This window comes from Typopeltis vanoorti, chromosome 4, assembly GCF_054136105.1.
Source record: "Typopeltis vanoorti isolate ZY-2024b chromosome 4, IOZ_Tvanoo_1.0, whole genome shotgun sequence".
NCBI lineage: Eukaryota > Metazoa > Arthropoda > Arachnida > Uropygi > Thelyphonidae > Typopeltis > Typopeltis vanoorti.
Genome location: NC_143552.1, coordinates 52726916 through 52752674, shown reverse-complemented (window position 1 = coordinate 52752674; position 25759 = coordinate 52726916). Strand labels below are relative to the sequence as shown.

The 25759-nt window shown below is 37.0% G+C and overlaps 1 protein-coding gene and 1 non-coding gene across 5 annotated transcripts in view; one reads left to right on the top strand and one right to left on the bottom strand.

Annotated features, from left to right (window-relative positions):
* Positions 1-17306, bottom strand: part of LOC150107302 (short/branched chain specific acyl-CoA dehydrogenase, mitochondrial) — a 186810-nt gene extending 169504 nt beyond the window's left edge. Inside the window, exons 1-3 of one of the 4 annotated variants that reach the window (XM_090391160.1) lie at positions 16358-16625; positions 8014-8183; positions 506-589 (exon numbers count right to left, since the gene is read on the bottom strand). In XM_090391160.1, the coding sequence (XP_090247286.1) occupies positions 506-541 (36 nt within the window). In that variant the 5' untranslated portion in view covers positions 542-589; positions 8014-8183; positions 16358-16625. Of the gene's footprint in view, positions 1-505; positions 590-8013; positions 8184-16357; positions 16626-16974 lie in introns of those variants that run through there. The other 3 variants (XM_090391161.1, XM_090391162.1, XM_090391159.1) reach the window with 3 other exon arrangements.
* Positions 16768-16840, top strand: TRNAK-UUU (transfer RNA lysine (anticodon UUU)). Its single transcript has one exon. It is a non-coding gene; the product is annotated as a tRNA-Lys (tRNA).
* Positions 17307-25759: the final 8453 nt, after the last annotated feature.

The window sequence follows — 25759 nt, the reverse complement described above, 5'->3', positions numbered from 1 at the left end:
TAATTTATAATCAAGGAAAGAATAAAAGCAATTACTGGACATTGAATTGTCCAGATATATATGCAGGAAGGGGTATTTGCACTCAGGAACAATCTTGTCTGCAATGTGAATGAGAATAAATTTGTTTTCACTTTCACTTTACAACAAAAGCTTACTCACTTATCTAATATATTATATCACTAGAGTTATTAACTCACTGCACAATATGAAATAGTATGCTGAGATCTGATTTCTGCATATAAAATTATTTGGTTGTAATTACATCTGAAAAATTTATCATAAACAGTTTTTTGATTGATGTATATCATCTCCATCAGTGTTTTTTATTTTAAAAAGAATCTGGTAGCAATATGTGGTGCACATCTCTTAGCTATCACTGTACTTGATTAGGGTCATATATCTATGACCCTAATCAAGTACTGGTTATATGCAAACTCCTATTATTTTATTTAAAAGGTAAGACTGACTTCATTATGTAATTTCTTCTATTAAAAAAAAAAATTACCTTTCGAATTGCTTGGGTAATCAAATATGATGCCATGTTGTGATTCTAGGTAAAATGTGATTCGTTGAGATCATCCAATAAAACCTGTGAAAGGAATAAATTGAGGAAAATTATTTTCTAATTACTCTCCTTACTTATGATTTGATATAAAACACAGATTAAGTGTATAAAAACAAGAAGGGTCATTTACATTTATAATAATGAATACTGTTCAGCATCACTTCTGACATGGAACCTCAATAACTGTTTGTGCCCTTTAAGTTGGAAACCCCTAGGTTCAAATCCCATCTAGGTGACGAAGAACCTTTACCAAGACTTAACTAAAGAAGTTGAAGGAAACTCAGATTTTTCTTCCCACAAAACAAGGAACACATGCAATTTGCAGGGAACACATGCAATTTGCAGACATAATACACTGGCCTCATAGCCTTAGCTGCTTTGTAAATCCAAAACAAACAAACTTCCCATGCATCCTACAAACCTATCAGAATATTCCTGAGAGAAGCAAAAGTTAACAGTGTGGCAAGAACGGGAGTCGGGTATAACAGTAATGATTTCAGGCAGCAAGCAAAAACGCTGAATGGTGTGTTTTCAAAGGTGTGCGAGATGAAGGAAGTGTAGTTTGTGGTTGTGTGGGTTACATCTGAATGAATTTGGTGTAAATCAAGTGGAGAGGCTGATACTGAAAATGAAGAACTGAACAAGAAATCTTGAGGAAGTAAGATGGATTGTGAAACAGGAAAGAGAGCAAGATAGGTGAAACTGAAGAAGGGTTTGGACAGAAAGAGGAGAGTGGTGTCTAATGAAAGAATGAAAGAAATAATCAGTATAGAAGATAGTGGAAATGGGAAAGTCAGAGTGGCCAGGGAGATATGTCATAAAAAAAAATAGAGATAAAACAGTAAAGAATGTATGTGAGGGTGAACAACATAAGAAGGATGGCCAGGAATACAAAGGAAGTATATGAGTCTGGTGAAAAAATATGGAATAAGTGATAAGGATCTGGGACAGATAGACAAAATTGTGAAGATAACACAAAGGCTTCTGGGAATGATGCGGAGGACACTGACTTGTAGAAGTAGGGAGATTCTTGTTCCATTGTATAAGGCTTTGATTAGGCCACACATGGACTATTGTGTGTCAGAAGGACGAAGAGATGTTGTAAAGGGTCCAAAGGTGACTGACTAAGGTAGTTTCTAACCTCTGGAATGTTGAGTATGAGGAAAGATTGAGACAATTTAAACTGCAGAGTCTGGTGGACAGGAGGAAGAGGGAAGGTATGATAGAGACCTACGAGCTAGTAAGGGGTTGTTATGGGATCAATGCTGGAGAAGTTCTACAAAAAATAGTGGGAGATCGGAGGAGTACCAGAGGTCATCCCTGGAAACTGTATAAAGAGGATGTGAGTAGCAGGTTGAATGAGAAGCAGGTTTTTTTTGTGCAGAGTTGTAATTAATTGGAATGCCTTGCCTGAGAGTGTGGTGTCTGCAAAGAGTTTGAGTGTGTTTAAGACACAGTATGATGAGCTGTGTGTGTGTGTGATAAAAGGACCTCTCAGATGAGTCTTTGACTCCGTGAGATCTTGGGGTGGTAATAATAATAATAAGAGAGGGAAGTCTAAAGTTCATGTGGGAGGAAATCAGAGTTGAAATGTGTAAGCAAAAGTATAAGGCATATAAGTATAAAAATTTATAAGATATTCTTGGCATTCATAAACTAAAGTATCATAAATAAGGAGGAGAAGGGGATTAAGTGTAATGAATGAGTTAATAGGACCAAAAACTGTTGGCCTAAATAAAACTTGATTGTATGAGGTTGCTACCTTGATGGGTATTGAGAAGTGTGGATTATTCTTATGAAATATTTCTTATCTTTTCATGAAGATAAGCGAGTGAGAAAGACAGGAGGGAGGAGTGGGGGAATTGATACCAGCAAACAAATTGTAACGTGGAGAGGATAAAATATTCAGCTAGACCTGGAAATGCAAAGCATGGTGAAAAGAAAAGCACAGAGAAACTGGTGCTTAGGATTATATGTTGATTATGATACCTAATCTAGTTTAGGAAAATTAACAACATAGGTGGTATAATAACATCAGAGTTGAAATGTCTAAGTAAAAGTATAAGGTATATGAGTAAAAATTTATAAGATATTCTTGGCATTCATAAACTAAAGTATCATTAATAATGAGGAGAAGGAGATTAAGTGCACTGAATGAGATAATAGGCATTTATTAACTTTGGATGAGTGTTCTTGGCTGCTAGGTTGATGGTCTGCAAATGAGATTTCCACATGAGAGGCAGTTTTATGCAGCCATATTTGTTCAGGTTAGGATAGCTCATGAAGACAGAATCACATTCCAGGATAAGCCTTTCAATTAAATTTGCATTAGTGGAGTCGAGTTGCTTTTTTTTCCATTGGATCCTGTGGTGGATATCCACGGCATGGTCTGCTAAACCTGAGTGGTCACGGTGGTGGAAATGGATGAAGTCTTAGTCAATTAAGTCAGTGCTCCAATGAATGCTGACTTAACTATCAATTTTGATGGTCTCCTTATTCACAAACATGCTATTAAAGAACTTTTATCTAATACAAGCAAAATTTCCTCCCAGTATCCCAGCCCTGTTTCAGTTCATGAACTTGGGCTATTTTATTTGGAATAAAAAATAAAAATAAAATATATATATATATATAAAATAAAAATATAAAAATAGAAGACACAGTCATGGTCTGTTTCTTCACTCTATCCCCTCTAAACCTACTATCTAGCTGTGTTATGAGGACAAGGTGTTTGCCATTTCACCACATGGCCCAGACACCCTAAACACTTTTCTTTCCCAATTAAACAGTCAACATCCAAGGATCCAATTCACCATAGAAAGAGACAGTAATAAAAATCTGCCCTTCACAGATACCCCAGTTACAAGACAACCAGATGGATCCTTCGCCTCCACCATCTATAAAAAACCCACATACATACATACATACATACAAGTAAATACATGCCAATAGTCACATCACACCTTCAACAATATGGTGTTACAAAAATCCTAGTCCACAGGGCAAAACTGATTTGCTCTGATAACACTGTACCAGGGCCGTTGCCAGATTAGATCGCACCTGAGGCAAACAATTAAATATCCACTCCCCCTGATGGATTATAAGACAAAAATATAAGAAAATCTCCAATTGCTATTTTGTTTTTATTACAAGAGAAACATTAATGCAAAATTATTACATAATAATATTAATTAAATGTTTGCTCTAAAGGGATATCACACAATAAAACTGTTTATAAGTTTATAAGCTCTTCTAAATTTAAATTATAAGCTATGTCAGCCTCTATCAATATAGTTGCTAGACCAACCAATCTTTCTTGGGTCACTGCTGTTTGCAAATAATTTTTAATCAGTTTAAGCTTGGAAAACTTAACTGATTAAGTTTCCGCACTTGCTACGCTAACATGAATTGTTAGCGTAGTGACGGTGCCTACTGCGATATGGCTGAATGAGAGCCCTTATTAATCTGCTCCATGAGGCAGGCTGCCTCTATACTACACTCTGTCAATGATACTGTATTATACTCACTACTGAATTCAACTACATACAAAACACCTTTTTAGCAACTGGCTATCCCCCATAAGATTAAAAGAATACTAACGCCCAGTACCTATTCTTTTCCCTCCCTCCAAACAGAGATTATAACAAATCCATCACTATTTTGTATATCCAGGGTGCCTATGAAAAGGTAGCCAAGATCCTAAAAAAATACAATCTTGTGACTACTTACCTTACAAACCACACAAAAAGTTGGCATCCCTTGTCCACTCTTCTAACGACCAGCTGCAACTTCTAGATGTAGCTGAAGTCTACCTTGTACCTTGCAGTGGCAATCTTTCTACTTTAGTCGAACAGGCAGGACAACCAACATTAGGATGTTGGGACAGCAAAACAACATCTGTTTCCACCACTACGACCACTCAAATTTAGCAGACCATGCTCTGGATATCCAACACAAGATCCAACGGAAAAAAGCAACCTTTTTCCACCAAAGCAAATTTAAATTTGAGAGACTTTTCCTGGAATCTGCTTGTGTCCTCATGAACTATCCTAACCTGAACAAATATGACTGCATAAAACTGCTTCTCATATGGAAATAATATTATTATTATTATTATTATGTGACACCTCCAGGGAGTCCAAAGACTCATCGAGGGGAGGGTATCTACTCTACAACTCTCTATCTCCACCACCCACAATCCATCAAATACAATGAACCACAACAACACCAATGCCATCTACCACCCACCACTACCTCTAGTATTTTCACAGACAATCACAAACATCCAAGCCCATGGCAGGATTCGAACCAGCAGCCTTTGGCTGGAGAGAAGATACGCTAACCACTCAGTCAACCAGGTCTGCAAATATCATTTGCAGACAATTAGCCCAGTGGACAAGAACACTCGGCCAAAGTTAATAGATGCCATAATTTTAGGACTATTGGCTAGTCTGTATTTTTCCTGTTCATTCTCAGTTACTAACGCAGTGCCTGTGTTAATATAAGTATACTATTCCCATGAAAATGCATTTAACTTTGATGAAATAGTGAAAATTATAAGTCTATGTTGTTAATTTTTTAAAAATTAAGAAATGAAATCCAAAAATAAGGAAAATGAATCTCTCAAATTTTTGGGAGCCAATTACTTTCAGAAGTATATAATAGAGGGCACATGAAAGTAAATTATATCTGAAAAGAAATTATATTTGTTTTCAACCTTATATTATCTCAAGTGTGAGCAAACAAAAGTTTGCATGTGAAATATCTTCATTAATAATATTTTATTAATATATTTAATTTTATTAATTAAATATATTCATATATATTTACTTAAATATAAAAGCAGCCAGGTTCACATTGTCTTAGTATCCTATGGCATGTATAATCACTGTATTATGGGAAAGATTGCTACAATTTTTTTTTTACTATGAATGTGTGAAAAAAAAATGGTTCCTAAAAAACTATGAGTAAACCAGATTATTAATTAACTTAAGGAATTCACAACATACACTAGAATATAAATTAAATTAAACTTTAATATATATTTCTGATATTTTGGTAACATCATGTTGCCATCTTCAAAGGAACTTAAAATAAAGACACATGCACACAGGCACTACACGCAGTAAACGAGGATGAAGAAAGGAAGCTATTGTTTCTCCTAAAAGTCCTGATGGTGCCCCCTAGCGGGCTATGTAGGTATTCTTGGCCACTGAGCTGAAGGTCTCCTGATGCACATCTCCAAAATTTGGGACAGTCTCATGCAACCAAATTTGTTGAGGTTTGGCATGTTTCTTAGGGCTGAGGCTGATTCCAAGAAAAGTCTTTCAAATTTGAACTTGCTACAGTGTATTATTGTGGCTTTCTTTCACCGTATTCTGTGGCATGTATCCAGAGCATGGTCTGCAAGACCAGAGTGGCTATACTGGTGAAAATGGATGTAGTCCTTGTGTTCTGAAATTCTGATTTTTGCTGTCCTGCCTGTTTGGCCAAAGTAGGACAGCTTAGACACACTAGTCAACTGCCAGCCATATGGAACCTTGGTTTTCTCAGTTTATAGAAAACCCACCCATACAGGCAGATATATTCACCAACAATCCCCCCCCCCCTCACAACAATATGGAGTTATTAAGACACTACACAACAGGGCTAAACTAATCTGTTCAAATGACAATGGCTTAACCACTGAACTAAATCACATCCTCAACACTTTCTCAGCCATCCCCCCCCCAAAAAAAATATTGAAACCAGTAAACCACAACCCTTCACCCCCCCCCCCACTTCACAACAAGGATTACTCTAAATCCATCACCATTTCCTACATCCGAGGCACCTCAGAAAAAATTACCAAAATCTTAAAAAACATTACTTGACCTCTTGTTACAGACCATATAGAAAATTGGCATCCCTTATCCGCTACACTAAAGACCAACCACTTCCCCTAGACCTACCTGGTGTATACCAGGTACCTTGCAGCTGTAAGCTGTCCTACTTTGGCCAAACAGACTACATCCCCGTTTTCACCAGTATAGCCACTCTGGTCTTGCAGACCATGGTCTGGATACATGCCACAGAATACGGTGGAAGAAAGCCACAATAATACAACAGAGCAAGTTCAAATTTGAAAGACTTTTCATGGAATCAGCCTCAGCCCTAAGAAGCATGCCAAACTTCAACAAATTTGGTTGCATGAGACTGCCCCAAATTTGTGAAACGTACATCAGGAGACCTTCAGCCCAATGGCCAAGAATACCTACATAGCCCACCTAGGGGGTACCATCAGCAGGACTTGTAGGAGAAGCAATAGCTTCCTTGCTTCATCCTCATTTGCTGTGTGTAGTGACTGCATGCATGTCTTTATTTTAAGTTACTTTGAAGATGGCAAGGTGACATTACCGAAATATTGGAAATATATATATTAAAGTTTAATTTTATTTATATTCTAGTGTACGTTGTGAATTCCTTAAGTTAATTAATAATCATGTATAATCAACGTATAAGCCTTTCTACGTTAAATATTTTTAGTTTCTACGAGAAACTAAAAAGTTCACTCTAAAACTGGAATGATCGAGATTTGAATTGATGAGTTTTCAGTAATTCTCAGTGGTATTCACTGGCAAGCAAAAATCCACCACCATGCCAAATCTTGCCTTTAGTCATGAGCAGCAAGCAGGAACCTCTTTTACTATTCAGCAAGCTTCATCATTAGTGAAAGCTGAATATGTGGAAATACTGTGAGCTAACTCAATAGCAAAAGTCATATTTCCAGATACAACTTGCAAAGTAGTGTGTATATATATCACCATATATTATTGCAATACTCCAGATCAGAATGAGTTATATATAATAAATTATACTTGATATATACACTTGAGTTTTTTCATTATGCAGCAAGAAAAAGCAGTGGTTAAATTAAGTCGGGGCCCAGAACTGTTTTTATGCACCAGTAATTATGGGTAATTATGTCTACATTATTGTGTTATTATTCAACAATTGTTTACAGTTTTGATGTGTATATAAATTCAATATCAACAGTCGCCTGATTATAAATATGTGATGAAAGGGATGGGAAGGTTTGGAGCTTCCTGTAATGCATTATCTTGCAGCGAATGACAAGCAAACTTTATTGCCGAGTACTATAGTGGAATTTTGACAGACTCGTAGTGATATTTTGTCTTTTCAGGTTGGCAACACTGTCAGTAACCAACAATAGAACAGCAGATTAGCAGCTGTTTATCAGAGCTCATGATTGTGAGAAGCACAAAGAAAATTGTGTAATATTTTTATATTTATGTAGGCCATAAACACAAAATCTACTAACATATTTACTGGAATATAATGTGCACTTTTTTTCCCAAAATTAAGGCTAAAAATCAGGGTGAAAGATATATGCAGGGATTTTCGGAAACTAAATTTTCAGGAAGAAACTGAAAATGTGTATGACTTACCAAGACTCTCCTATTCGCTATTGCTGTTTCTGCCCTAGAGAATGATTTCCTTGTCTGCATCCTACCCAAATAGCATCGTCTTCTTTCCCATTATTTCACACAAAAGTTTCTAGTAATCAGGGCCATCGCCAGATTAGATCGCACCCTGAAGCAAACAATTAAATAGCGCCCTGATGGATTACAAGACAAAAATATAAGAAAAATCTCCAATTGCTAGTTTTTATTCCAATTGATGCAAAACAATTACGTAATAATATTAATTAAATGTTTGCTCTATGGGGATATCGCACAATAAAACTGTTTATGAGCTCTTCTAAATTTAAATTATAAGCTTTGTCCGCCTTTATTGATATAGTTGCTAGACCAATCAATCTTTCTTGGGTAATTGCTGTTCAAAAATAATTTTTAATCAGTTTAAGCTTGAAAAACTTCTTTCCACATCTGCTACGTTAACAGGAATTGTTAACAATATCCTTATGGTGGTGGTAATGTTGGGATAAATTTCTACAAGATTTTGGATATATATATATATATATGTGTTACCGGCAAAGTGTGAAAAGCAGGCATTCTATACAATGCCTAGGCGTTTTTTGGCAAAGTATGAAATGTCTGTTTTTTTAATATTTTACATACTTTCCCTAGGTATTGTATAGAATGACAAATACTATTTCGGATATATTTTCATTTTGAAGTTTTAAATTTTGCCGCCATGGGAGGTTAGTTTAGGTTAGGGTAGGTGCTGGCGGTTGTTATGAATGTGACACACAATGGGTTTTACCGACTTGGAACTGCTGAAGGAATTTTAAACCAACTTTATGCGAGATCACAATTCACTTTATGTCTTAAGGACTTAATGAGAATTGGAGACGTTTTGGAATGTCATTTTGAATTGCACTTAACTGCCTTTTTCATACAAAAGCACTTCAAATTTTGGCACTTGGTCTTGCAAGTACACCTAACGAACCCTTGGCCGCTACTCGTGGACTGAGCGGAAGCAGATGACTGAAGAGCTATTTCGTGGTAAGGAACGTCTCCAACTCTCAGTAAGTCCTTGAGACATAAAGTGAATTGTGATCTGGCATAGAGTTAGTTTAAAATTCCTTCAGCAGTTCCAAGTCGGTAAAACCCATCGTCTGTCACATTCACAACAACCGCCTGCACCACACCTAACCTAACCTAACCTGTCGTAACCTAACCTTCCAATGGCGGCTAAATTTAAAACTTCAAAACCTTATCTAATAAGTTCCAAGTCAGTCAAAAACATTGTCTGTCACACTCATAACAACCACCAGCACCTACCCTAACCTAACCTAACCTAACCATTCCATGGCAGCAAATTTTAAAACTTCAAAACCTAACCTAACCTCCAATGGCGGCAAAATTTAAAACTTCAAAATGAAAATATATCTGAAATAGTATTTGTCATTCTATACAATACCTAGGGAAAGTATGTAAAATATTAAAAAAACAGACATTTCATACTTTGCCATAGAATGCCTGCTTTTCACACTTTGCCAGTAACATATATATATATGATAAAATTTGGTGAGGACCACTTTTCTCTTGTATTATTTTTGAGAGAATTTTTAATTCTTCAAATAAATCTATTGCATCAATATTAGATGTTCTAAAATATCTTCTTGCCCTAATACGGCGCCTATCACAATATGGCTGAACGAGCACCCTTAATTAAGCTGAGGCGTGAGGCAGACTGCCTCTATGCTACACCCTGTCTATTGTACTGCCAGTAATTTACAAGACTTGAGATACATAATGAACAATCCTTCATGAATGACTAGTGAGAAGTGAAAGCAGGGTGCGAAACAGGCAGCAATGGCAAGTTATTAAGACGTATGTATAATTAGTGTAGTATTAACAAAAGATCGCATGACCGAAAGATAAAAGCAAGCTGACAATTGAGTTGAAATGCTAACTCTCTTCAACTGAATTCCATAATATGTGAAACTGCCATAATGACATTCACTATATATATATTTCTTAGTTTTAACACTTTCAGTTGAATTTTATTGCTGCTTTGTGGTGGGCAGACTCACACACACAGACATCTAACGAATAACAATAGTTTTTTTTGTTAGATACTGTGTTTGCTGGTGCAACATATGGTTTTGCTCGAGTCTATACAGCATAGTTTCTGTATGAGGGGACATGTGATTCATTAATTAGTATCGTTTTTATCCCATTTGTCTCTAATTGCACTATTTGTTGAGAAATATGTTACATGGACTGCTCATACCTTATTCACTGACATAATAAAAGTACTTGTTTTTTCTTGCCTCTGCAGTATAGTGGCTATTGGGGAGGGCGTGCTGTTTATCACGAGGAGCAAGTACTATTGTTCCAACATGAATGTGTTTAAGCTTTTTTTTTCATGCGCAAGGTATATGCAAAACTTTTTAATTTCTTTTTTAGAAAAGTAAAATCAGGGATGCAAGTTATACGTGAGTGCAAATTATATTTGAATAAGTACAGTATTTCAACTATGGATAATTACATTGATACCTTCTTTAAATGGAAAAATAGCTCAGATGACAGTGATAATACAAAACAAGTTTGTAATGAAAGTTTGTGTGTAGTTTCTGAAGAGAAAGAGGTCTGTGAACAGAAACACAGAATTCCCATCGGTTGCAATGTGATAATAATAATAATAATAATAATATTATTAATATTATTATTATTATTATATTTATTATTATTATGCGACATCCCAGGGAGTCCAAAGACTCATTGAGGGAAAGTGTGCCAACAGTATCAAACAACTGATTCCCTTCCAACTACTAACTGCGCTCAAACTTGCTTAGCTTTTTGCATGAACCATTAGTAGTAGAGACCAATCTGTACCAATCGACCAACCTTTAATACATTGAACGAAAGGAAAGATTTGCTGACTTGCTGGACACTCGACCAGTGGATCGCATTCAAAGGTAAATACAACTGGTTATTTTGTAAGGATGGTGGCTTAGGGTGTATAACATGTGCAGAGGTACAGACCCTAGGTCCAAGTTCTTCATATCAGGGTATTCAATTAGCATCAGAGTGAATAAATGGATTAATACTCATTAAAGGGGAAGGGTCTAAACAAACTCCACCAGAATGAATAAATAAATAAATGAAATTAAAAAACAACATATCAACAATCTAGCAATAGTCTCACATTTATGATCCTTACTTTAAGGGCCCCAAAGCTTATTCATTTAGAATTTAACCACTGAGTAAAAGGAAGAATGATTATAGTAAGATAACTTTAATCAGTGCTGATGACTGGAAGGTGACAGAAGCAGAAGAAATTAGTTGAGTTATTAACTGATCACTCTGCAATTGTCTATCATCCAAGAGATTTTAAACTCTGCTGTGACAGAGACTGATACAAGACTTGAAATAGATGAATTGGAGGTGCTCAGTATATATTGAAAAATATGAATGTAAATAATGCAGTGGGACTGAATGAATGACATGTCAGCTCATGTACTGGCTATGACTCTGATGAAGTTGTTTAATCCAATTCTCTTCTCTAGCCAGGTTCCAAGACAAAAGTAGCAAATTACAGAACAATTACTATTTCAGAAAGAAGCAGTTAAAGTATACTGGAAAAGTTGGTTAAAGGTGGGACCAATCAGGAACAGCAGATGGAAATAAGATATTCTACAGTGTTCAGCACAGCTTCGTAAAAGGATAGGTCCTTGTCTTAGTAATTTACTCAGTGGATGTAAATGGCAGAATGATAGCGGAATTAGATAAGGAAAATGCTTAGCAAAGACTTTGCAAAGCATATGACAGCATACCACAGGGAAAACCTATTGCATAAGTTGGAGCAAATGGGAACAGATATGAGGCTGACTGACAGACTGCAGAGAGTAGTGGAGTCTAGCAGAATAAAGATGACTAGTGAAGTGCCTCAAGGTTCTGTACTAGGACCATTACTATTCATTTTGTACATTAAAGATATAGGAAATGATTTAAAGGAGAATATTCAACTGTTTGCTGATGATTCAAAATTGGGGAGGACAACAGTTGATAAAGGTGATGAAGGCATTATGCATGATGATAGATAGATAGACTGGTAGAGGATAATAGTTCTCATTTAATGTTACAAAATGTAGGTTATGCACTTCCTGATGATAATTCTACATACTGTATATTACACTGTATTGCAGGAAATTCAGGAGTCAAGTGATTGGGGAGCAATAGTGGACAGAGTTCAGTAATGTATTGCAAAAGTTAACAAAACAGCTCAAAGGATTACTGGGATGTTGAAGAACACACTGACAAGTAAAAATAAGGAAATTATTATTCATCTTAATAAGGCTATGATTCAGCTGCACCTTGACAACTGTGCACAGCTTTGTTCTCCTGGATTTCTTGGAAATAAAAGATAGTGGAGAGGATTCGGAGATGAGTGATCAAGCTTGTGTTAGGTCTGTCAAATGCATCTTTTGAGGACAGACTGAAAGTGTATGGGTTGAAAAGTCTAGGCAGAAAAGATTCCAATCCTATATATTCCAGTTTATGCAACAGCTTTTCATGTGGTATCCTATCAAATGTCCTAGTAAAGTCCAACAGTATCATAGTATATCTATTCCCTTTATCCAACTCAGCCATAACATGACTATAAAATAAGAGCAAACTACTCAGACATGACCTCCCTTTAGTAAACCCATGCTGTTCCTTGCAAAGTATAGCCCTGTTTGTTCTCTCATTTCTGTACTCACGTACAGAAATGAGAGAATAAGCAAATTTCTTGCAAATTTGTCCTTGCAAATTTCTCTAACTTCACAATTACTCCACAGATACTGAAAGGGCAATAGTTAAGCACATCCATCTTTGCACCACTCTTGTGCAATGGAATTATACAACATCCTTCTCATGAATCTGTATTTCTTCATAGAATGTAGTGATTGCACTGTGTGCTATGTTACATTCAGCAGGTTTATAGATCTTGACAAAGTGATCATTCATAATCTGAACAATCACATCTGCTTTTGACACAAGGATACTGTCCGCATTCTGTACATTTATTCTTCCACATTTATTTTTTCTTTTACTTGTGGCATAGCAATAAAATTTTTTCAGTTACCTTTGGTTTGCACAGGCAATTTATTTTCATACTCCAACTTAGCTTTCTATATAATACTAACCTGCAACTTAATACATTTCATAACTCCTCTCATCCATGTTCTCATGATATTACTTTCACATTATCATCTTCTTATGGATCTCTTGCTTAATAAGGTTGCAAAACCATTTTACTCCTACCCTATTTGTTCTTCAAACTCTAAAGGCACATTCAGATACCACCTCATTTAAGCACCTTTTCAAAGCTTCCCATTTGTAACTGATCCCATGGGACCAAACATAGTATTCACTTGAGTTTATCATACACTCCAGCTTTGTAATTCAGCATGTAACCTGTTCTAATTAAAACATCCATATACTTATCTACATCCCAGTTCAATAAAGGTCTACTATTCCCATCATTGGTGCACCCAGGGAGGGGAGCTAATCCCCCCCCAAAAAAAAAGAGAAAGGGAAAAAACACTAGAAAAATTTCCAAAAATCTTTTCCTAATGAAAATTCATTTTTTTTTAAATTTATGTTGTGTCATGTCTTCTATTTCTATGTTACTTATGAATTAGCAGTCACATGACGTCATATACCCTATAGCTCTCGGGAATCCTGGCCACTGTGAACGTGCAAGGCGAACGAAGTAGTGTTCAGGCACTACTTCATTTGCCCGAGCCGGGCTAGAGGAGATCACGGGTATCACGTATTGGTGATCACTGCAAATGCTGAGTCATAGGTCGTATGCAATGCGTAGTGTGTTTTCTCAAATCATCTACTCAACTTGGCTCCCCCCCCCCAAAAAAAAAAGATTAAATTTGGAATGCTCGGTCCCCTCCGAGATTAAATCCTGAGTGTGCCACTGATTCCCATGATCATGATGTGCTGATCATGGAGGCAAAACAGTCACATTGTTAATGAGATGATATTATAATCAAATCAGAACACTATTTGGCCTCTAGTTACTTCTTTCGCATGCAACTTGAGAAAATTGTCTCGTAACAGCTCAAAAAATTCTCCTTCATTCTTACATGAGTTTTCTCTGCAACCCAATCAGTGATCGGATAATTTTGGTTGATCATAGCCATTATTCATTTATTACCCATCAGGTAATATGGCAATGCATTACCTGATGGGTAATAAATGTATCCTACACTTCACACCAGACAGCCTCCAACTCACTGCTACATGGGAAATTATTACTATTATTGTTTTGTACACAAGTTTCTACCCTAACTAGACTCAAATCATCTGATATTAGTAGTACCCCCCCCTCCTCTCCTATCTCTTCTGACTGAGAGCCAGGTTTCACATATTTACATTATATTACATTACACTTACAGATATTTAGATTTTACATTACACTTACATATTTATATTTACATTATACATTATAGTTACATTCATATCTTTCTTTTTTAATACAAAATTTGGCACTGAGTACTGTATGAGATAATATTCACTTATCAGAGTAATTGTGGGATATGTATTGTAATACAAACTGTAATATATACCAGTGGTGCACACTCTAGAATGCACCACTGGTATATCATCCATCCAGGATTCATGAATTATGGTGTATACTTAAAACTTCTTGAGGTACTAGTTCAGTTAACTTACTGTATTTTTAGTAAAATGAATGCAAGTAAATATAATTCTCACAACAAATCACCAAAAGGAGAGGGGGGGGGAAAACTCAACCCCTTTATTCATAATGCTCCTAGCATTTGTGTAGATATAAGTTACTTCATAAGATGGTGCTATACTGTGTGTATGGGACTCACAGCTATTCACATGCTATTAATTGATTAATTATCCCCAGACACATTCAAAAAGTCCAAACCCAAAGTGTACAGGTCCACCCCTTCACTAAATTCATTACCATGCTCACTGACATTCATATCATTATCATGTTTCCATACCTTAGCTGAACTTACAAATTCTCAAGATTCCTCTCAAGATGATCAGGTTTCCATGACTATCTGTATTAGGCCTCACCCCAATAAGTAATTTCTCCATGTTCCCAATGCCAAATCCATTCAAGTGTAAGCCATTCAAATGATACCAGTTTTGTCTACCATCAGACTCACTCTGCATATTCAAAAACCCACACTCATTTCTTCAATACAGCCAGCACATTGAATCATTTCCAATCACGGTGCTCCTTCTTAACTAACAAAGTAACAATTTTCGCTCTGTCACTTTTCTTGCTCGCTTCTTCCAACATTCCTTTCATATCCTGCCACGAGTTGCCTTGGTGTTGCACCACCTTAGCTTAGTCCTGAAGATACTTTCAGATGCAAACTTTGTTTGCTCACACTTGGATAAAGGATTAAACTAAACTTATTACTGTCTCATCCTATATTTGTCAGTAAAATGTAAACTGTTTCTGATTAGTAGTATTTTAAAAATAAAAATAAAATTAACTGTATTTATAGTTTATTTATTCATTAGAAAACAGAGCCTGTCATTAAGAACATATATGAATATTATATTTGCTGGTATTCCCAATAATGACTTTTCAATGTATCTCTAATAAATTCTCAAGGAATTCCAAGTGGAACCATTCAATGTATCTCTAATAAATTCTCAAGGAATTCCAAGTGGAACCATTCAATGTATCTCTAATAAATTCTCAAGGAATTCCAAGTGGAACCAAGAATATATTGATCCCACGATAACGCATAAAAAGTACTTTACTATTGACAGTATGGTAATTACGAACTCAAACTAGATTTTTTGCTTAGAGTTGGGAATAAGGGGAATGAGTTGCCAGGGTTAGTTCTGAGTGCTTTGTCTGTTAATGGGTTCTAGGAGAGATATGAGATATTGTGTGGATCGTCTGGGTCTCCTGGGAGGAGTCTTCACACTCCTCCCAGGAGACCATGGGGGGTGCCCGTACAAAACTGACAACAATAATACAGTGTTCATGAATTTACATAAAATAAATTTACACCTAAACTGGATGCTTAGGTGTATGATATAAATTCATCAGAAGAAGAATTTAAAGATGCAGTTGCATTCTGGAAACACACTTCCTCACAGAAAATTCTATGGATTTTTTTTTTTTTGGTTGAATTCGAGGTACGAATAAGATTATGTGTTCATAGTCATTTAAACAAGAAATTGATTATTTTAAGTAAAATAATTATAAGTTTAAATATGCTATGCATATTGAATGAGTAACTACCAAAAAAAAAAAAAAAGCAGAACAGGACTGTTTACTGGGAATTAAAAAAAAAATCTAAAATTTAAAACAAATACACACCAGTTATATGATGTATTAATATTGAATTAATATACTCTTCAAGCTTCGGAAGACTTCTAATACAAACAGAAAACAGTTTTGCAATTAAACATATGCTCATAATCACATACAGCTGTTCACAAATTTCATTTAAGCAACATTATTTAATAAATCTTAATTTGAAAATTTCAATAGCACATTTTTGCCACGTGATTACCAAAATACTATCAGTTTGTGAAGTGGTATGACTTTTGAATCACTGGCATGTGGGTGCAACAGTTCAAATAAGTGGAAGTACATGGAATAACTTAACATTTTCCATCTTCCAATTTTCCTATTCTCTTTTGGAAATATCATAATATATATTCATTCTGGAAAATGTTAAATTACTATTTCCGTACTAATAAGGTAATATAAAATGCTTTCACCAAGCCCGGATAGCTCAGTCGGTAGAGCGTTAGGCTTTTAACCTAACGGTCCAGGGTTCGAGTCCCTGTTCGGGCGCTATTCGTTTTTCTTGGTAAATAAGTTTAGTTTATTTATATGTTTCCTTTGGTTATTTATTTTTTATGTGAACTTTGACAACTGTGATGGTCTTCGTAAAAATCGCATTAACTAAAGTAATACATTAAATATACCTCTCTTTCTCTCTCTGTCTGTCTCCACCGTTTCTACCGGGAAGAAAAACAATCACTTTTTCGAATCATCGTCATAAGCCAAGTGTCCTCCTCCAGTTTCATACGTCCGCTTTCTTGTGTCCAAATTGTTTTCCTTAGTTTATATCTGTGTAGTAATTTTGATAGTATGCTGTTGTCCAACCAATAATAACCAATCGATTTTGTTTGTATTTATTTATGAAACAATTTATTGGTTTTATATTCAGAGATTTTAAAACGTCTTAATTTGCTAAAACAAATTTATGGTGAAGCGTTGTATATTAGTATTATTACATGACACCTTCAAGAATCCCCGGACTCTCATGGTAGGACATTTCACCGCACTCCACTTCAAATACTGTATATTTCACATTCTCCCCTACTATTTAATTCTCTCACTATACACAACTACTGTCAGTGCCATCTACCGCCCATCACCAATAACAGCAGCATATTTTTGTCTGTAAATTGCATGTGTGTGCTGATAGCCGATTTGCCTATTCGTAGGATGAAAAACCCGAGTTTTCGGGAGAAAAAAACCCTGCTACTACTACTACCGTATGAGATAGCCTAACTCACCTTCAATTGAAAAAGGCCCATATCGTCACAAGATTCGAACTCGGGCCTTTTCCAATCGTTCTTTCTGCGCTACGGAGCATATTTTATTAAACCAATAACAAATAAATAGATAGTAGTAAAAATAAATACATCATAAATAGATACGAGTATATCATATATTTACACATGCTTTAACCTCCTTAAGGGTATTACTATTTGTTACAAGTAATTCACTTTGTGAATTTACTTCTCTTGGTCATTAACAGTGAATAAGTACATGACACTGATTCCATTATTAGTTACCGGTTTTATAATAATAATAATAATAATAATAATAATAAGGTTTTATTATATTTCAGGTTTTATTATTATTTTTATTTATTTATATCATTATTATTATTATTAATATATGGGTATCACCATGTAGTCAGAAGACTCATCGCAGGAGACCCAAACTATCCACACAATATCTCTCATACCTATTCTTAAACACATTTACAGACAAAGTACTCCAACTGAGTCAGGCAATGCATTCCATTCATTCACCACTCTCCAAGCTCGTGCCAGAGATAGACTAACTCCGAACAGTCGAAGAAAGGCTTAGAAAGAGTTCCTTCAGTCGATGACTAGACTTCAACTTAAGTCTGTTTTCGAATGGCCTAGCGCAAAGGTCGCAAGCGCCACTTCCACTGAGCTACACAGGCCTCTATAAAATAAAATAAAAAACTAGTGTAAGACCTATGTATGCCTGTGGATATGGCTGCTTTGTTTAACAGATGATGTTTTGTTCCCAAAATGTTCTCTTTTTTTTAGGTTTCGTTGGTCCATATCCATTAATGAGTGATGTGTATACTTTGTTTTCCAACACTATCTATGTCAACTTCTAACACATCGTGCCTTATAAGTACCTCATGAGAAAGTAACTAAATGTCTAGTTTACATTTCATTAATATCATTAATCCACCATTATTACTTTTAATTGCAAATTCACAGATTAGGATCCTATATAATGGGTGGTTATTATTTTTCATAGATGTTGTTGTATAGGTTTCTAGAGCAAAGTTTTGTTTCTTATACTGTAGTATTAAAATATCTGAAAAATTTTAATATTTGTTATCAAAGAATGCAAGTTACAGCAACTCTGAAGCTGACGACTGTATTTTCAAAAGCTCTCTGGTCACATTTTTGAAATTCTTAAAGCTTCGACATATCTTCGGTGAAATAAGGTTGGATCTTTAATATCCCTATTATTATTATTATTATTCCTGACACCTCCAAGGAGTCCGAAGACTCATCACGGGAGGACACCTACAACTTTCTCAACCACTACACCGAACCTCTACTACGAATCATCTCCATCAACGCCATCTACCGCCCACCTGCACCACCACCACCACCACAACTAGTATTTTGGGATGATTGAAGGAAAGAACAAAAGAGGAAGACCAAACAGAGAATGGGCGATGACATTGTCAAATGGTGCAGAAACTCTGCACACAAACTGAGTCATCTTGCACAAAATAGAATGCAATGGAAAAATCATATCAAGATGGCATCAGGCATCTACGGGGATTGAATCCATGGTTGTTGTTGATTCATTGATTACTATCAAGTTACATTATAATTATTATTATTATTAATACTCTCTCTCTCTCCCTCACACACAAAAAACCATGACAAACCCGTCTCAAAAAACACCACTACAAGGACACAAGCAAGCACACCATGTCCAAATCCAACCCTACTTGCAAAAAAAAAAAAAAAAAAAAGTTAAACTGTGTAATAGCAGTTCAAGCCTTCCAAGCACGTCCCAACAAACAGTAAAATGAACACCTGGCTTGTGACCAATATGGAAAGATAACCACGAAACCACCGCCACCTATTATCTTCCTCAGATAAGCTGCAAAGCTTCGAGGAAGAAATCAGAAATGCATTAAATTAGTTATTCACTAAAAAAAAACAAAAAAAAAAACAATCTGTATAATCATCACTGTTAATATTAGAACAAGTATTGTAAATGCATAATACAGAGGCAATAGTGTTATTAAAATTATCAGCTAAAATCCAAACTAGAAAAATTTTGTAAAATTATACTCAAGATAACTGTTTGTATACATATGTGTAAATATTTTAGCAATGAATAAAAATATTATTTATTTTAAAAAAGATTATTATTATTATTATTATTATTATTATTATTATTATTATTATTGACAACTCCAAGGTGTCCTTAGACTAATCGAGGGAGCCCCTAAACACCATGCCAAGTATCCAACATTTGTACAGTATGTGTTATACTTTGCTTTGAACTCATTTGTAGTCATGGCATTAACAACAGACTCTGGCAGCTTATTCCACTCATTCTCCACTCTCCAAACAAAAATTTTAGTTCTAACACCCTGGCTAACTATATCTTGCTCAGTTTCCAAGGATGTCCACTAGTTCTCCCACTACCAGACCTATTCAGAAAAATTTCGTCTACATTAATCTCGTTATTGGTAGTGATAACAGGGCATTACCAAACACTGTAACGTGGTCAAGTCATCAAACAATGGTCATACCGCATCGTCCGTCGCGCGGGTTACCAAGAGACGCGTTCGGGTTTTAGGCAGAGGGACCCGTTCGAAAAATATGTTACAGTCTCCCTTAGACACCACTCCTCAGCACTATGCTAGAGGAAACTCCATCAATGAGTAACTTCTTAATGAGTAACTACCAAAAAAAAAAAAAAAAGAAAGAAAGAAAAGCAGATCACGATTGTTTACTGGGAATTAAAAAGAAATCAATGCGTAATTTCTTAATGAGGAAACTCCGCTACCTGTTTGGGGAGATGTTTAAGGGCAGTTCAAAGAAATGGTTCTGCAAAATGATGAAAATGGCAACGACAACGGCACCAGACTATGTCTTTAGGCAACTGGAACATCTTCTCTCTGACAGGGAAGGAGAAGGAACTGGTCTAGGAAGCCAAGTGCTACCAAGAGGAGAAGCTCTGGAACTGTCGACCTGAATGAGGGGGTGAAAGCTCTACTACTCTGGTGTGAGTCTGACAATGTCTGCTCAGGCAGGTGTGGGGAACTCACAAGCCCCCTAGGCAACTGGAACATCTCTCTGACAGGGAAGGAGAAGGAACTGGTCTAGGAAGCCAAGTGCTACCAAGAGGAGAGGCTTTGGAACTGTTGACCTGAATGAGGGGGTGAAAGCTCTACTACTCTGGTGTGAGTCTGACAATGTCTGCTCAGGCAGGTGTGGGGGAAACTCACAAGCCCCCGGATGTCAGATTCTGTTGCTGAGTGGATTCCATTGGGGTGGACGGGTATGTGTATTAAGGCTCCAGATGAAAAACCATGACTTGGCTGTGGTGCAAGTCTATGCATCTAATATGGAGTAAGAATACTCTGCCTTCCTACAGGAAGTGGATGCTGCTTTTCACAGGGTGGAAGACATGGAATCAGTCCTACTAATGGGAGACTTCGATGCACATGTTGGAACAGATGACCAGACGTGGAGGGGTTTAGTTGGGAGGAACGGAGACCCTGACCTTAACGCGAATGAGTTGAAATTATTGGACTTCTGCTCTACTAACAATCTGTCCATAACGAATACCTTCTTCCAGCACCAAGAAGTCCATAAGTATACCTGGTACAGGGATACACTTGAACAAAGGTCTTTGATTGACTTCTTTATAATCCCAGCAGACCTATTTTTTTCATTGCTGGACGTTTGTGTGAAGAGAGGGGGCACAAATGTCAACTGACCACCACCTTGTTGTGTGCACTCCACGGCTTCAGAAACCAGATGCAACCGTCAACGCAGGTAGGCCTAAGCAGCTATACCACATGAAATGGGAGGCATTGGAAAATGAGGCTGTGAGGAAGAATTTTGCAGATGACATTTCCTCCAGGTTCAAAGAGATTCCCAAGCATACTGCAGATGTTGAGAAGGAGTGGGAGCTGTTCAGAACTGCTGTCACTGCCTCTGCACTCTCATGCTGTGGCAGAAAGCAGCTCGGCGTGACGCGGGCAGTGAGAAAAGGACACCTTGGTTGAACCAAGAGGTCCAAAAAAAAGCTGTCTAGGCAAAAAAGGATGCTTACCTAACATGGCTTAGGGTCAGGTTACCTGAGATGCGTTTCCAGTACACTCAGGCATGAAAAGCTGCTGCTGCTGAGGCAGTAAGGACAGCAAATCAGAAAGCTTAGGAATCCTTTTGAGAAAGATTAGACTCATCCTGTGCAAATGCAAACAAAGTACTGTATTCTTGCATACCATCGCCCCCTTCGAGGGAGGAAATCGTGCACAGCAAGGACAGTTAAGGCCTCTGATGGTGCACTTTTAACACCCGAGGAAGATATTCTCCACAGATGGAGCGAATACTTTGAGAGCCTTCTTAACTGAGGTGGCCCAGCAGTTGTAAACATCCAAGAGGTGCAGATCGGGGTGATGACTAGTCTCATCACAGCAGAAGAGGTCCATTTAGTAATAAAATCATTAAAATCAGGCAAGGTTGCTGGTGATGATGAAATTCGATCCTAAACCCCTCCAAGCTAAAATCCTTAAATCGAGATGGTGTTCTTTGGATGATTCGAGTGTGTCAGACTGCTTGGATATCTGGACGAGCACCAAAGCAATGGCAGACAGGCATAATAATACCAGTCTTCAAGAAAGGAGTCCAGAGAAATTGCAGCAACTATTATGGCATCTCTCTGCTCAGCCTGCCTGGGAAAGTATATGCTAGGTGCTTGGGCAAGTCTTTGAAAAAGGCAAGTCTTTGAAAAATCTTGGGAATGTTTTATGGACTTGGAGAAGGCATATGACTGGGTTCCTCGGGATAAGCTTTTGCAAGTAGTACAGGAGCACGGAGTGGATGGTCAACCATTAGTTGTCATCAAGTCCCTGTATGAATGCCCAAAATTTTGTGTCAGGCTAAACAGCACAAAGTCTGAACCTTTTACAGTCTCCTTTGGCCTCCGCCAAGGGTGTGGTCTGTCACTCCTCCTTTTCATAATATTTAAGGACTGGATTAATAGGTGTAGCCGAGGCAGTGAGTGTATCAGAATTGGAAGATGTAGCATTGGACATCTGCTTTTTTGCAGATGACCTAGTTCTGCTTAGCTCTTCCATTGATGACCTCCAGCATACCCTGGATATGGTTGTAGATGTTTGTGCAGAAGCTGGGATGAAGATCAGTGTGGCCAAAACTGAAACATTTGTGGTCTCAAGACAACCATCTCAGTGCACTCTACATGTGAGTGGAGTCCCACTGAGGCAGGTGGAGAAGTTTAAATACCTTGGGTCCATATTCACGAATGATGGAAAATGGGACATAGAGCTAGATACTTGAATTGGCTTAGCAAGCTCAATATTGTGGGAGCTTGGCCGTTCAGTAGTATTGAAGCGGGAGTTAAGCCAGAAGGCAAAGCTGGCTGTCTTCAATACAGTCTATGTCCCCATCCTCACCTATGGTCATGAGAGTTGGGTAATGACCGAAAGAATACGGACACGAATCCAAGCGGCTGAAATGAGGTTCCTTCGAGGGGTTGCGGGGATGACAAGACTCGACAGAGTTAGAAGCTCTGCTATTCGGGAAACCCTTAATACTCAACCGTTGCTTCTCCATGTTGAGAGATCACAGTTATGTTGGTATGGGCACCTGGTCAGAATGCCACAAGAAAGGCTCCCCCAGCTAGCCCTCTTTGCCAAGCCAGGGTGGGAGGCCACGTGGAAGGCCAATTACTCACTGGATAGATTATATCCAATACCTTGAGTGGAAACGTTTGGGAGTCCCACCAGAAACACCTGAGCTTGGTGGCGAAGGATCGTGACCATTGGAAGTTCCTCTTGCAGCTTCCCCCACAACCCAATTAAGAAAGGTGGGCCTTGAAGATGTATGTATGTAAGTATATTAATCTCGTAAAATCCCCTCAGTAATTTGTATGTCTCAATCATATCACCCCTTTTCCACCTGTCAACCAGTTTCTGTAACCCACAAATCTACAACCTGTTCTCATAAGGTTCGTTTCTTGGACCTGCTACCATCTTGGCCACTTACTTCTGGGTCCTCTCCACCACTTTCTCATTGCCAGAAACCCAGGTGATCAGATCTGTGCATAGTCGTCAAGATGAGGTCTTATTGAGGCTCGATAAAGAGGAATAATATCCTGCTTGTCTCTGCCCGTCAAAGTATTCTTCAGTATCCAAGTAATCCGATGAACTGCTTTAGCACTTTGATATATGCCATCTAAACTTTAACTACATATCTAATAACACTTCCAAGTCTCTGGCTTCATCAATTTCCTTTAATACAGTTCCATCAATGTGGTATACAGTTGGTAATCTTTTCGCACCAAAATGCATAACCTTACGCTTTGCCACATTAAACTAATATCCATTCTTCTTTGCCCAGTCTGCGAATCTATCCAAATCATCCTGCATAATTTTGACATTAACCATGTATTGCTCTACACAACTTTGCATCATTGGCAAATAACTGAATAGTTCCTCTCAGATCCTTTCCTAGATCGTTAATGTACACATTAAACAGTAGCGGTCCTATATATATAAATATTTGATTTATTAGTAGGCTATGAATATCCTTCTGATTTGACGATTACAATTTAGAGCTAATAAGTTTCATATTATGTGTTATTTATAGTATTTTATGAACTGATCGTTTCACTGTCTTTTATTCTTCCTATTATCTGATTATATTCTTGTTCTTGTGATATTTGGAGTGACTTTTATTTTCATCTTTCTTTATTATGGATTTCAAAAGCCACTCTTTATCACTTGCTATATATACGTGGTTCCTCTGCGTGATTTAAAGTTAACAGCAGCTGACGGTATCTTCTTTGTTGCTTCATTTATAATTCGATTTATTTTAATTTCCTGTCCAGAATCTGTTTCCAATCTGTCTATACTTTTATTTCATTTTATTTTCCCTCTGTTTTTCCAGTGATTTTAAACTCTTGCGCAGATTCTGTTTACATTTTTTTAAAATTATTTTTAACACTTTGTTCAGTTTTTCTGATTATTTACTCTCTTTTGGAGCTTAATCGTCCGTTGGACACTTTTATTATCCAGTGCTTCAATTTAAAAGGTAATCTGGCAAATATAATTTGCCTCATTACATTTCGGTGTCATGACTTCCTTCTCTTGAATAATTTTTCTTATGTTTTTTATTTTATTGCTGTTTCCTTTTTTTGCAAATCATTTTCAAATTCTTCGCTTACATGAGCGTCGACTTTTCTCCTTACAACAGAGGCATGTTTGATATCCGAATCGGAAGTAAATCCCACATTTTGGTTCTACACATTGCCTTCTTAGTTGATCGATGCTTAGTCAAAGTGGCGTGTCCCGTAGTGCTCGACTGCTCGAAGGAAGAGCGTCGCAAGTGATATTTTAGTCGCTGAACAGAGAAACTTTCACTGAATCTTTTTTTTTTTTTTTAACCGGTTCAAGCATTAGTTGATTTCGGGCAAGTGGGATTTTTATCCCGAAAACTCAGGTTTTTCGACTCGTAATCGCAAGAAAATGGACCGTAGATCCACGCTGTTTTCAGACGGTAAAACATAGTGTTAGGATTAGGAACTAACAGATGGCGGCACTTGTTAGCTGCATCTAAGGCTTAGAGTCTTAGCAGCATCCTTTCACCGGTGGCGTGTTAATTATCTGATTGGTTAATATCTGAATTCTCTGATTGGCTACCAGTGTTGATTGAAATGATCCCTCAGTCTCCAAAAGTTAGATAGTCTAAAACAGCTTCGCCGTTTTAGGCCCCTGTCTAAAATAGAGTGGATTCTATGATTGAATTTCTTGAGTTTTATGGGATGAAAAATCCGAGTTTTTGGGAGAAAAAAATCTTGGCCATGCTCCAGATCACCTGACTTAGTAACTGGTCGAAGAAATGCTTAGAAAATGTTCCTACATCTGGGACTAGAATTAAACTTAGGTCTTTTACTTCGAGCGACCTGGTGATGTGGGTGTAAAACGCCATTTCCACTTTGCTACATAGGCGTGCTTTACTGCTACTGAGATGAAAATAACAGCAACTATTGTGATGTTTTGGAACATAGGCTACTGAATAAATAGCTTCTCACTCTCTAACCAGAGGACAATGTGTTCGACTCCATTGATGGTATCAATGATGATGAAATGCTTTTATATTATGAATGAATTGCATTGCCTGGTGTGAGACCATTCTGTTGGAGCAT